This window comes from Emys orbicularis, chromosome 2 (genome assembly GCF_028017835.1).
Source record: "Emys orbicularis isolate rEmyOrb1 chromosome 2, rEmyOrb1.hap1, whole genome shotgun sequence".
In the NCBI taxonomy this organism is placed as follows: domain Eukaryota; kingdom Metazoa; phylum Chordata; order Testudines; family Emydidae; genus Emys; species Emys orbicularis.
The window spans coordinates 9673265-9688007 of record NC_088684.1 but is presented as its reverse complement, the minus strand read 5'-3'; the positions used below and the strand labels follow the sequence as shown (position 1 = coordinate 9688007).

At 42.9% G+C, this 14743-nt stretch overlaps 1 protein-coding gene across 1 annotated transcript in view; it reads left to right on the top strand.

The window, feature by feature from the left end:
* The window catches only part of DENND3 (DENN domain containing 3), a 78614-nt gene extending 66260 nt beyond the window's left edge, over positions 1-12354 (top strand). Inside the window, 6 exon segments of the mRNA XM_065399595.1 lie at positions 3941-4080; positions 7832-7992; positions 8817-8950; positions 10195-10313; positions 10443-10580; positions 12154-12354. Coding sequence (XP_065255667.1) covers positions 3941-4080; positions 7832-7992; positions 8817-8950; positions 10195-10313; positions 10443-10580; positions 12154-12354 — 893 coding nt within the window.
* The last annotated feature ends 2389 nt before the right edge of the window (positions 12355-14743 follow it).

The window sequence follows — 14743 nt, the reverse complement described above, 5'->3', positions numbered from 1 at the left end:
GCAAAGGAACTGTGCCCGGATACGTGAATGGATGAAAGAACGAAAACAGGCCCCACAGTCGCAGCCCCTCCCCGCCAACATCCTCTCCCTGGTGTTGTAGATGGCAGGAGAGTGGTAGATGGGAGGTATATAAGCCCCAGGATGATTAAGGCCTTATTCCCTGTGGACTGGGGAAAGGTTACTATAGGTTAATTGGAGCACCTGGGGCAAATTAAGGCCCCGCCAGAGATCTAATAAACCCCCCTTGCTTCAGTCAGATAGGGAGGAGGGGAAGGAGAGTTGACTAGAGTTGGAGGAGTACTGCTGTTAACCAGAAGACCACAGTACCAGGGGAAGGGTACCGGCACAGAGGACCGAGGGAAACGCTACCCAAGGAGAAAGAGGGTAAGCAGCCTGCAAAGCTGAAGGGGCTGGGACCCAGAGTAGGAGGTGGACCGGAGTCCCTTCCCTTCCCTTCCCCGCTCCTCTTCCTCCAACACCGGGGCACGAGCGGAGCCCACAACGCCCAAGAATAGGGGCAATGGGTGGCACTCTGATCCACCATACTAAGAAAAAGCGTGGGACCCACCACATTAGCGTCGGCCATTTGCCACAATATCATTCATGTTTTTTTCTTATTTAAATTCTTTCTCTCAGCTGATTTGGCTCATAATTGTTTTCAGTTTTGTGAAATTGGCCCTATTAAAGCACCAAATATATATATTATTGGTCTGGATTTTATTCTGTTTGCACATTATAAATGTGATCAAGTCATGATCATGTACCTACACTACCATTGATTTTTTTAGTTCTGTATTTAGTTCCTCTTTATCTGCCATGATGAGTCTAATATCGAATTCCTCTGTGTTGGCACACTTTTTGAGTTAGGAAATGGTCACCTATAATATGTAGAAATTCCCATGATATTTTAGTACTGGCAGCATGAGACCTCCAGTATATGTCACTCAAATTGAAGTCCCCCATGATCATGCAGATTTTTCCCCTACGCATTATAGACAGATGTATACATATGGTATGATTTGGTGGAATGTAGTGGACACCAATTAATATCCCATCAGATCCCAGTGTCTCAAGTCAGGCCTACAGAAAATGAGTAACACACAGTTCGTGATCACCAATGAAAAGTTTGGTTTAAATGACTTGACTAGCATCGCACACAACTCTGTGGCTGAGTCAGGGATAGAAACCCATACTCCAGTGCACTATTCAACTGCCTGAAACACGAGGCCATTCATTCTCTTCCTGCAATCCCCTGCCTTGTTCACTACACACCTTCCAACTTCTGCAACAAATGCAACAGAAAGCTATATAAACCTTATTCATCCCCAGAACAGGTCTGTTTGTGCATTGAAGGAGGCAAGAGTCTTGTGGGGGAAAAAATAGTATCTGATCTTATAATTAAAGACTGTATCATTATGCACAAGTGGGACAGCAACTGGCAGCCTTAATTCTGGCGTGTACTAACTGTTGAGTGCTTAATGTTGTAACCTTAATAACATTTTAATGTAGTTTTTTATATCCAATTTCTTGCTTTTTTTTTTTTTTTAAAAAGCAAACTGAAAAAACCCAAAATTCCATCATATGGCATCATATTGACACCTACATTGGTCATCAGAAGGGTTGGGACTTTTAGTTTCACCACCCAAATTTCTGCCACTTGAGCTAATAGAGTAACCGATAACAGTAGTAAGTTGTCATTCTCCATATGGACAAGCACTAGAGGGGGATGAGCAACATTTTGCTAGTGGATTTCACAAATATTGGCTGACAGCAGAGGCATGGTAAGACTCGGGAATCTTGGGTTCCAATCCTGTCTCTGGAGCAGGGAAGTGTATTTGAGGGCCCAGACTCTTCTGAAGTGTGAACCCTTCTGCCATGTCTCCTCCAAATTGTCCCACTCCTCTCCCCTCTCCTGGCACCTTGTCCCAGTCCCATTCTTCTCATGTAGACCGTCCCAGTCTCCTCCTCCCCCCAGTCCCAGTTCCCTCTTCCCAGCTCCTCTTCCAATTTGTCTCTCTCTTCCCCACTGTGGCCCCCAGTGGCCCCCCTCCCTGGGGTCCTAATCCAATCTCAGTATCCCATACCCATCTCCCCTCTGGCTCGCTCTCCCAGTCTCTTTGCACAGCCAGTCCCAAACTCCCCCAGCTCCTCATCCAATCTCAGGGCTTGCTTGCCCTTCCCCACAGTGTGACTAGCAGTGCAAACCAAAGTGCTGTGCTGTAACTCCTGTGTGGGTCATATGGGTGTGAACTCAAAGTTTCCTAGTTCGTGTTAACATATTCCTGTTTGAAGAGGACAATGTTAACATGAACTAGGAACTTTTTAGTTTGCACCCACACAGGGAGTTACATCGCAGCACTTCGGTTTGCATTACTATCCAGACACCCTTAGTCACATAGCCTCAGCCTTTCTCCCCACCCTCTGGCTCATAGTTCCAGGCTTGGGCACCCCACCCTACTCCCATTGTCTCCCTCCACTCCCAATCCCAGTTTCCCTCTCCCTACAGGTCTGCCTTTTGGCCTTTCTGTATTCAGATCAGGCATCTTCTTCCTCTAGGCTTCTTGAGCCCAGCAGAGGGGTCAGTGGGAACGCAGGAGAGACTGTCGTCTTTTCTTAGTTCTGGTGCTCAGACCCAACACTGCCTGCAGCTGTTCACAGCTGTAATTGCAGGAAGAGTCCTGCTCAGCCCCAGGCAGGACAGCATATTTATGGAATTTAACTGCTAAAATTTTAAGTCTCACTGAGCATATTTTATAACTTGGCCAAATTTGGATGAATTTTCATGGGAAGCAAAAGGCACATCCTAGACCGAAAGGCCACCTCTTGCCACATTTCAACTTACTGCTCCAAAGCATGGAGGCAGTAGAGCTTTTCAAAGAAAAGGTCACCAGAATTTTTAAGCATGGATAAAACCGATTTTTCCTTAACCTCATTCTTGGAAATGGCTGTACCATTTTGGCTGAATTTTTTCAGAAACATTCAGCCTGAGGCAGGCACCCAGCACGGCAAATTTCAGCCCAAACAGTTTGGCAAAGTTATGAGCAACTGAAAGAGTGTTTTGTAATAGGAAGGGTCAAGCAACCTTAATAATAGGTGGTGCAACCAGCTCTGCGTATAATAAAAAAGTACCTATCCCCCGACCTCTAAACACAATAGCCACAAATTTAAAAATACAGTCCTCCTAAAAGACTAAATCAGCACCTTCTTCTCATTCTTGATGAAAGAAACCCAGAAAACAACTCAATCAAAGATGAATTCATACCCAGGTTATACTCCACCTTTCCCACAAATCCTAGCCTCTGTGAAGCGCACAGCCCCTAAAGTCTGGTTAATGGGCCTTGCAGCATGTCCTGAGAGTCAGCAAACTCAGGCTATTTGAAACCAGAAGGGAGAATACGTTCCGAAGTTAAGGGCACCCTCTGTTTTATACTGAGGGGGTTCCAGCTGGAGCTGCTTTTGCCTGCAGATGTGGCAGTCCAGTGCAAGGAAAGAAGCATTCTTGCAAGTAGGTGGCTCCCAGGCCTTTTAGAGGTTTGTAGGTCAAAACATAACACCTTACATTTTACCCAAAACCCAATAGCCAGCCAGTGTATTATCTGTTAAGTATATTGCAGTAGCACCCAGATGCCCCAGTTGGGGATCGGGGCTCTAGCATGCTAGGCATGTTACAAATATACAGCAAAAAGATGATCCATGCTCTGAAGATCTTACAAGTCTGAGATGCAAAACAACAGGTGGACTCAATAAACAGACATAGAGGAGCACAAGGTACAGTGGGATGATTATAATCAGCATGATATGTAGTGGTTGCAACTCGGTAGTTACCTAATGTAGGTTCTGGGGCACTGATATCGTGTTCCACCAGGAAGATATACTGCTTAATAACGTCTCCAAATGTAGCTAAGAGTACTGTTTATTCCTCTTTCCCCCCCAATAATAGGGCACCTCGATGCAGGAGATAGAATTGAAGATGCCCGTCCAAAGTTATGGTGTGCTTTAGGTGAGGGGAAGGTGATTGTGTTTGATGCATCTACCTGGACTATTCAGCAACACTGTTTTAAAGTGGGCAGCTCTAAACTGGTGAGTGAGACTAGCCTTGTTGTTGTTAATTATTTGTATTCCCATAGTGCTTAGGAGCCCTGGTCATGTATCAGGGACCCTGCTGTGCCAAACATTGTACAAATACAGAGCAAAAAGATGGTCCCTGTCCCAAAGAGCTTACAATCAAAGTATAAAACAAGCTACAACAGGTAGATACAGACAGATTGGGGGGAGTACAAGGAAACAATGGGACAATATTGGTCAGCGTGATAGACAGTAGTCTCAATCCACCAGCAGCCTACCAGTTAAAGGCATTATGGCAAAGGAGACTTTTAAGGAGGGTTTTGAAGGTGGATAATGAGGTAGCTTTGTGGAGGTTTACAGGGAGCTTCTCTCAAGTGAGGGGCAGCACAAGCAAAAGCACAGATATGTTTGTTTGGATATTTAAAAAGTGGGCAATGGAGGCTGGTATCGTGGGCTGATTGGAAGTGGGAATTAACCTCCTGAGGTCCCTTCCAACCCTGATACTCTGAATCTATGATAGTGAAAGAGAGGTGATGGGTAGGGATAGGCTGGGAAGGGCCTTGAAAGAGAAGACAGCTTAGTATGAGGTGATAGAGAAGAGGGAGTCAGTGGAGGAAGCAGTAAGAGAGATAACATGGTCAAAGTGACAAGCTAGGAGAATGATCTTCACAGCAGCATTCTGAATGGGTCTGAGTGGGGCAAGACTGCATGGTCAAGTCCAGAGAGAAGGAAGTTGAAGTAATATAGATGTGAGATATTGAGAGCCTGGATGAGTGTTTTAGCTGTGTGCATGGTTAGGAAAGGCTGCGTCTTAGAGATGTTATGCAGAAGGAGACGTCAGGATTTAGACATAGCCTGGGCATGAGGACCTAGAGAGAAGTCAGAGTTGAAGAAGACACCCTGGCTACGAGCCTGTGTGACAGGCAGGTTGGCGGAAGGAAGGGGAGGGGAGGGGGTGTTCGCAGTGATTGAGAAAGGGGTGGGGAGTAGAAGATTAGGAGCTCTGTTTTGAGTCATGTTGATCTTGAGCTGTTGGCTAGACATCCATGAGGAGATGTCAGCGAGAGAGGTCAAGATTTTAGTTTGGAAAGGAGACAGGTCTGGGGTAAAGAGGTAGATGTGTAAATCATCAGCATAAAGTCAGTAGTTGAATTTGAGTTTCTGGATGAGGTTACCCCGAGATAAGGTACAGAGGGAGAAGAGAAGAGGACCAAGGACAGAAAGGGGGAGGGGTTGATGAGGAGAATCCTTAGAAGGACACGCTGAAGGAGCGTGTTGAGAGGTGAGGAGAGCGTCACGGAAGCCAAGGAAGGACAAGATTTCAAGAAGAGGAGCATGGTCGATTGTGTCAAAGGTGGCTGACAGGCCAAGGAGGATGAGGATGGCATTCTAGTTCTGAGCTTTGTCTTGGAAAAGATTATTAGAGACTTTGGCAAGCAGTTTCAGTGGTGTGCAAAGGGCAGAACCCTGATTGGAGAGGGTCTAGGATGGAATTGGAGGAGAGGAACTCCAGATTATAAACAGTGCATTCAGCAATCTTACAGATGAAAGGAAGAAGGGAGATACAGTGGGCTCAAGGGTGGGCTTTTTAAAATAATAGAGACGAGATCATTGCTTGTATTGTGAGGGGAAAGAGCCAGAGGCTAGCGCAAGGTTAAGGAGAAGAGTAAGGGAGGGGAAGAGAGTAGGTGGAGAGAGAAGTGGAGGCAAGAGGTGGAGTGGGTTTGAGGAGTGAGTCAAACATGGCAAAAAGACAGCTGAGCTTGCAGGCCTGGTACTCCGTTAAGTTGGAGAAGTAGAGCGGTTTAACTATAACGATGGTTTTCAACCCATCGTCCGCAGACCCCTGGAGGTCCGCAAACTATGCCTAAGATTTCCAAAGGGGTCTGTGCCTCTATTCAAGATTTGTAGGGGTCTTCAAATGAAAAAAGGTTGAAAACCACTGAACTAGGAAGATGGGAGAAGTGAAGGAGAAGAGAACAAATATAGAGTTGAGGAAGGCAGCCGGGTCATGGGATTTCCATCAGAGACGCTCCGCTGTGCGAGACCAGGAGCAGAGGAAGCAGATGTTGAGGATAAGCCAGGGCTGGGGTGTTGGCAGGGTGGGAGATGGGAGGGGGCAAAAGAGTTGAAACTGGAGGAGAGTGAAGCTTGGAGGGAGTCAACAACTATCAATGGAACTAAAGTAAGAGAGGGCTGAGACCAGACAAGAAGTCATCAATGCTGACGGGCTGCAAGACACAGAAAGGGTGCCTGGGGAGCTGATGGGCGATGTGGAAAGAAACCAGGCGATGGTCTGAGAGGGGGAACTCCTCAATAGAGAGACTAGAGAGAGCATTGCTTGGTGAAGACCAAGTCAAGCGAAGAGCCCTCGTGACTGGGAGAGTTGATCCAGAACTGCCGATCAAAGGAAGAGGTGAGGTACAGCTAAGAGGTCATGTGAGTCATCAGCATGGAATTTGATGTCACCAAGGATGAGTGGGAGATAGCAAGGAGAAGAAGAGAGAGCGTCAGGAGACTTCATCGAAAGGAAGGATGATGCGAGGAGTTGGGTGAATGGTAAATGACAGCAGCGTGAAGCGGGCAGAGAAGGTGCAGATGCATTGCTGTTCAAAAGAAAGGAAAGCCTGGGAATGGGGAGGTGGGAGGGGCCGAAACTGGCAAGAATGGGAGTGGAGAAGCACACCACAGTCTGACCAAGGATGGTGTGTGTGAAAAGAGGAGAGGCCTCCCTCAGAAAGAACAGCTGCAGAGGCAGTATCTGATGAAGGGATCCAGGAGCTGGAGGGGAGCGAGTTATTAAGAGGTTGTGAATGGCTGAGATCTTTTGAGATGGAGTGGGTATTAATGTGGGAAATAAGAAGTACATTATTTCAGAACATCCTGTGTTTAAAATACTGCTGCTGCTATTTCTAGTTCAAAAATTAAACGAATGTTTCACTTCTTCTAATTGAAGAGAGAAATACATTTTATACAAATGGAAGTGCGTCTCTGTTATGTAGGAAAGAAATGTGTAATACTTTGAGCTTCTGTAGTGTTTTTCATTTGAAGATCTCAGAGTTTTACATTATATTTTAAGCCCCAAACCACTCATTTGAGATAGGTATCAGTAAGTATTATTAAGCCTACTTCTTTGAAAGATAAACTGAGCCATAGCGATGACATCACTTATCTTCAGTCATACAGCCTTGTAGTGACAGAGCCAAGAAAGAACTGAGGAATCTTGATTCTTGCTCTGACTTTAGCCACTAGGAAAAACTCTCTTTGTATAACACAGTGGCTCTCAACCAGGGGTACGTGTACCTCTGGGGATACGCAGAGGACTTCCAGGGGTACATCAACTCGTCTAGTTATTTGCCTAGTTTTACAACACGCTACATAAAAAGCACTAGCAAAGTCGGTACAAACTAAACTTCCTACAGACAATGGATTGTTTATATTGTTTTATATACTATAGACTGAAATGTAAGTACAATATTTATATTCCAAGTCATTTATTTTATAATTATGGTAAAAATGATAGTCAGCAATTTTTCAGTAACAGTGTGCTGTGACACTTCTGTATTTTTGTCTGATTTTGTAAGCAAGTAGTTTGTAAGTGAGGTGAAATTTGGGGGTATGCAAGACAAATCAGACTCTTGAAAGGGGTACAGTAGTCTGGAAAGGTCGAGAACCACTGGTATAACATGTTTGTGTACTTCTTTCAAGAGTGATAGCCTTCTGTACTGAACTTTTAAAAGAAATCTTGCACTTTTTCCCCCTCTAGACTTGTATGGTAATGGTAGAGCAGAGCCAAGTATGGATCGGTTCTCAAGATGCCATTATTTACATAATCAACACCCATAGTATGTCTTGCAATAAGCAACTAACTGACCACCGCTCTCATGTTATGGACATCATTGTAGAGAACAGGAACAGTGTATCCAGGTAAATTTGATTACAAAGTTCCATTTTTTTAAATATACATACAAGCTAACGTGGGAGGCATTCTTGGTACGAGAGCTTCTGAAGCTGGACAAATGTGTATCTTGTTTAAAATTCTCTCTAATATTAATGTGTTTATTTCCTCTAATCGCTAATCAACATCTAGACTAAATTTTAACCTTAAGAGAAATCATGCAATTAAATGTAAGGGTCCATATAAAACAGTCAACTACAAGATACTATATTTAACCTTCTATATAGGCAGCCCAATGTAGCTGATGTGACCAGTTTCACAATGACACCTTATTTCCAAAATAGTTCTGCTTTCCTGAGACAGAGATGAGACCAAAGTGCAGGCAACCAGTGATAAATTGCACACCAAAGCCTCTTAAAGATCATTCCATTTTTGCTTTGTCCACACAATAGATTCATCATACTTTTACAACCCAGTTCTGGATTTATTTTTCTTTATACAAAAGTGAACGGAACAAGAAAAATAAGTTCAAATACATCGTATGATTCTTTTTAAAATTCACAATGCAGAAGTGCACATGCCAAACCTAACTTCTGCTGCCAAAGCCACCCTCTCCCTGCCACCTGCTGTGATTCCCTTCCAGCATGCTGCCCTGGCGCTTGGGAACTACTCCTGTGCTACTGTCCTATAGACTTTAATGCACACTCCGTTGTGGCTCATTGATGTATTTTAATCTAATATTTCTACTACTCTTGGAAGTAAAGAGCTCAGCTTTGACTTGGCATTAACGTTTGTTGTGGTGGGAGATCTATAACACCATGCTATCTTTAATTTTGCTTTTTTACATCAACAGCGAAGCATATTCATGCAGTTTAGATGGGACAGTGATTGCTTGGAACATTAGCACTTTGAAAGTAAACCGTAGACTTCAACTGCCCTGCAAAGATCTTTTTTCTGTCAAACTCCATGACAACCGTCTTTGGTGCTGTAAGTTCTTCATGCCTCAGATATTGGAATTTTTTTTTAAATAAGTTTTTGCATGTTATGTCACTTTAATGTAAAGAACAGTACAATTTCATGCCACTTCTTTTATTTTTGTATGATTAACCAGTTCTCTTCATCCACCCATCTCCATTCAGGCTGTTTGAATAGCATAGAGTAGTCCTATTGAGTTTGTTGGGACTATTGTTGTGCTTTAAATTAAGCATTTTGCCTGGTCAGGGTCTTACAGATATCCTCTTGTGATAGCAAGCAGTCCCACATAGGACAAAATTGCTGGGTTACTGCATGGGAGGATGTGAGTTGCCTTTGGATGGCCATGTCTCATCTGCTTTGAACATCTGTTCAGGGATGTTGCATTCACTGCAGGATGTGACATCTAGAAGCATCAGGCTTTGTCTGGTCTCACCCGAAGATGCCTGTAAATTGCCATGGGAACCCTTAAAAGAGAAGTTCTTTTAAGTCTATGGGGTCCAGCGGTAATAGTATTGGAAGTTGTGGATCTGTGTTTGAGCCACCTGTTATGGCACAGGTCCAACTTGATAGTCTTGGCAGTCACCTTTAACTACTTCCAAGTGTTCTGCCATCCTGTGTGTAGGAGCCGAGTAGGATATCCTAAGGTTTCAGTGCCAGAGTAAAAGGTCATCAATAAGGCATCTTTTCCAAGTACAGGTTGGTTCAAGAAACCTAAGGCTTATCCATCCAACATTGCTTTAACACTCAATGCTACCATAGAGCTAGGATCCACTCTATATCAAGTATGCACATTGAGTGACAAAAAAGCTACTAAAGAGTATGGGTAAAATCCTGGCCCGATGTGCAGTCAGTGGTAACACTCCCATTATTTTCATTGGGGCCAGAAATCCACCCTACAACTTCTGTAGTACAGAAAATCTCTGTCCTAGATCTATAGCAGCAAATACTTATGCACGCTGAGAACCAAATAGTGATATGAAAATTTAAGTACGTTCTCTTTTCCTCTTCTATTAGCACCTAGAGTACCAACAGGCATGCTTGTAATTGCAGAATAGATATAAGTATGTACACTGTGAGAAGTCAGTTGGGAATAGAGAATACCATGTATAGTTTTCATTGTGTGTTTTAGGAAAGATACTACTGGTGACCCCATAGTTCTGCATGTACACATTTACTCCTGCCTAGCTTTCCACGGTTTTGTTGGGAAATAAGAAGTCAGTACTTCGACTACTAACCTCATATTTTTACTATTGAAGGTACAAGAAGTGGTATACTCGTAGCGACAACTAATGGGTCTGCTCGGCAAGAAATGAAAATTGAAGAGAATCCGAAGGATGTTTGTTCGTATTTTCTCTGTTTCCAGCTGTTTCCTGAGGTATTAAATTTAGGCTGGTAATTTGTCTTGTAGGAAGTCTCTGCTTTATAAACAGTGCTGTACAATTATTTCTTAGGCTATGTTTGTGAGTACATTGGTAAGATTGGTCAGATTCTTTCTGTGCTTTAGGGGGACCAAGTATGGACGTCATGTTCAGGAAGTAGTGACCTGTATATTTGGAATGCAACAGATCTCTCCAGAACGCCTCAAAAGATTCATCTTCAAGACTGTTCTGAGATTACTTGTATGATGAAAGTAAAAAATCAGGTAGAATACTTTCTGTTAATTTAATATTTTTATTTGTTGGCCATTTCCTAGGTGTAATGCAGTTTGTGTTTACAGCACTGTCATCAGTTGAGTTGTTTTATTGTGGGCTTGCCACGCACATTGGTCTGAGACATGAGTAGCCCTGAGCTAATAGCAGCCCAACATAATTGACCATCTAGTATTCAAACATACAAGCAAGGCCAGAAGCCTCATCCATGATTAAATGCATGATGACTTTATTAGTCACTGACCTTTTCACTAAACAGTATGAACTAAAGATTAGGTCCCCTGACATTTAATGCCTTATGCTCCAATGATAAAGCCCAAGGAAAGACTAGTGGAAAAATAATAAATGCTGATTAGCTGGCCTGTGTCTGGAAGATGGTCTCTTCCTATCTAATCATCATGTGCCCACCCTAACAGGGTTAAAGGACCCGAGCAGTTCCCCATATCCCCATCTTCTGGGCGTGTCACTCAGCCCTCTCAGTCACAATATACCAGTCACTTTCAGAGCTCTGCGGCTGCTGCGAGTGAGGGCACCATTTGGTAAGGGGCAAAGGTCATTTCCATAAATAACAGCAAAAATATTCCACAATGAGATGCTGACAGTAACTCCAGACCCTTCTGAAATAATCCCAGTCAGACTCCCCAGCCCGTCTCCCCCGAAATGTACAATCACTTCATAAAGCACCCTGTGGAGTTGGGAAGCTACTCTGCCACTGGGGCTAGGTTGGTGAGCCAGGACCTAACAGGAAAACAGAGAAAGGTGCTATAGAAACAGAACCCCACAAGCTCTGGGATACCCCCAACCAGCCTGTAAATTAAAGGATTACTCAGAAACCCAGAGCCCTCTTCTGCTCCATCTGCAGCATCATCCCTCTTCCCCTCCACTCATTCATAGCCCAGTAACACCGTACGTAACATTATTGTCCAACTCCCTTATACAAAAAAGGAAAAATCAGCAAACGTTCCTGAGCTTCCCACCTCCCCAGTTTGAACATTCAATACTCCTGTCTTTAAGCCTGCCAGCGATGCAGCAGCTTGGCTCTTTCTCCCCTAGGATAGGACAGAGTCAGTGGTCAGAGCTATAATACCCACATATCCCTGCTGTAAAAACGAAACAGCATTTACTGGAGTTGCCAGGCTGGGCCAGACTGAAGTGGCTGCCTGGCAACGACAGAAGATGATAGTGTTACAGCTGTCTGCTACAGGCTTACTTCTAAATTCATTTAATTAAAATCAGACAATTTACTATATGATTTCCTTATTTTAGCAAGGAAGCAAAGACAAAGAATTTTGCCCATTTTGTCATTCTTAAATATGCTTCTTTCTAGTTACCAACCCTTATTAAAAATGTAATAGTGGCTATACATCCTGTATAGAAACCTACAAACCATTGGCTCCAACAAGTAGCTTTGAGAGATCTTGGGTATTACCGTTTTCAAACCTGACCAGAGTACCACTGACTGTATCTTTGGGGGCACATAAAACAACTCCTTTGCTGAAACAGCTTACGCTGTATCTTCGAACAGAAGTGGAATGTAATGCATTGAAAATTGATTCTGCTTTTCAGATCTGGATTGGCAGCAGAGGAATATCCCAGGGCAAAACCAGGGGAAAGATCTACGTGATAGATGCTGAAAAGAAAACTGTGGAGAAGGAGTTGGTGGGCCATGCTGATACAGTGAAGGCATTGTGCTCTGCAGAGGACAGATATGTTCTTAGTGGTTCTGGAAGGGAAGAAGGGAAGATTGCTATTTGGAAAGTTGAATAGACTTAACTTTTCCAAGTGTGTGTAAATACCGTTGTTGGAAAACTTACCAGTTTGGATTTTGTTACTCCAGCTTCACCCTTCAGATGTCGTTAACAATGCATCAGTGTTATTTTTAATTTATTAGTATAATTATTTCAGTGGTAACTACATTATTGTAGTATATAGAAACAAAAGGGAATTTCTGTTTGCACCCTGTCATGATCAGCCGCGACCTGCTCACTCAGTGAGGAACTGGAAGACTGAGTAGAGAAATCACTAGATTTTTAAACCTCGGCGATTACATTTTACAAACATTGTCATGAAAGGTCAAGATTATGGGCCAAGTTCTTTGCTAGGGTAAATTGACTTCAGTGAAGCTGAACTAGCAGAGAGTATTGCTCAATAATTCAGTTTGAGCTAGTTCTTAAAAATACATAAGTATCATCCTACAAAATAATAATTTTGATATCTTGACAGCTGGAAATGTTCGTTTGGAAAAATATTAAATTTGACTGATTCATCATGGGTGATAGAATTACTGTAAATTCAAAGTATCTTTCTAACCTGGCAGCCCGATTAACACGAGGGTGACTTTCCATTCCCGCTGTATCTATATTTATGGTGCATTATTTAAAATGCTGACTTTCCCTAATAGCACTTGTAGTCTGCTGGTGTGCCAAGATACTTGGATATTTCCAGTTACGGCAACTTTAAGAAGTAAGCATTCCTTTAAAAAACAAGTGTAGACTATTTGGGATCTGCCAAGTTCTTAGGAATGGAACCATTGCTGTAGTAGTTCTGTCTTTGGCAAATTTAATTTCAATATATTACATGCTTGCCAGTGGCAGCAACATTTGTTGGAGCTATGCAAACAAACCTCACCCCAATATCACTCCATTAACTGGGAGTGCCCAGGTAGCTTAGACTGTTATGAGTTCTTGGCCCAAAAGACCCTCCATAATTTAGATTTGTGTATGTCCTTGAACTCTAGCCAATGGGGAAGTGCCTTACAAATGATAAAAAAAATCTACTGTTGATCTACAATTAAGGCTGATTTGGCAGAAAAAATATATATTTTGTCCATACTTGTCTCCCGGAGCCATAGAGGCTAACATGTTTTGGGGCTGTCCCAGGATACAATCCTTTTGGCTACAAAAAGGCCGGAGGATTAATATGATATTGGATACCTCCATAAAATTTACTTCCAAGAGCTGTGTTTTGGGATATAGCCGATTATCTTGGAAACATCCCAGCTTCACAGAATACTTGGCTCTCCAGAGCACTGCTTGTAGACAAATGAGTGATGCTGCTTAGCTGGAAGAGCAGACTGCATCCAGGAGTAGCAGCTTGGCACACAGACTTTGCTGACCTGGCAGCTAACGAGCGGGTAATGTTTTGGAGAGGAGGGACCTCAGACAAATTTGAAAAGATTTGGTCTGACTTTTTAGAAACCCGATGGAAACTGAGCTGTTGCTCTCCTTTCCAATCCCTGCCCCCGTCCTGCTTTTCCTTTCCCTCCCTTTCCACTCCTTTACCTTTTTGTTCTTTTTGCTTTTGTTGCCCCCCCTTATTTTGGGAGGGGAGAGGGGGCGACAATTTCAATAAAATATAAATAGAGAAATAAAATATAAAAAAGACTGCCATTATTTAGCTCAGAACATAACTAAGAAAATAATTCAACTTAATTTTAAGTTACATGAAGGCACCATATGCTATCACGTAGATAATTCAAAATAATTGAAAGTAAATGCCATTGTACTGTGGTCTGGTGTTCCATTTGGCTTATGCTTCCTAGTCATTTCCTTTCAGGAAATATGTGAGAGTTGGAGAACTGTACATATGTGCAGAATAGTTGTCTATATCAATGCAGGATAAAGTGGAATATATAATTTCTATAAAATACTGTAAATAGATGGAAAAATCAGCTGCTACTTTTTTTGTTAACATCTATAACCTATAGTAGTGCAGGGCTAATAGAAATACTGTTATATAAACTATTGATAATCTCTGTGTTAAGTCTTTCAGTCTGGGTATTTGAGGATAGCTGAAATTCTCTTGTCATTTGTTCAGTCACTGAAAAAACTAATATGAGAAACAGAATATTAAACACTATTGCAATTCTAGCCTCTCTTTGTAACTTGTTTTTATTTCCATGTAATTCAACACACCACAAGGACCTAAATTTACAGTCCTGGCCAGCATCTGCTGGGTGTAGCAGAGATAAGGCTGCAAAGAAGACGGCTGTGGCTGTCGGATACTAGGACTGTCTCTATGCTTGGTTCTATTCCAGGCTGAAGGCTGCTTTACTCTCCGCTGGCTGGCTATGGTTGACTATAACTGCTAAGCTTACCTTATCCCTGACATGCCTCCTATGCCAGGGACTAAAACATGTTGTGAAGGAGCTGGCTGT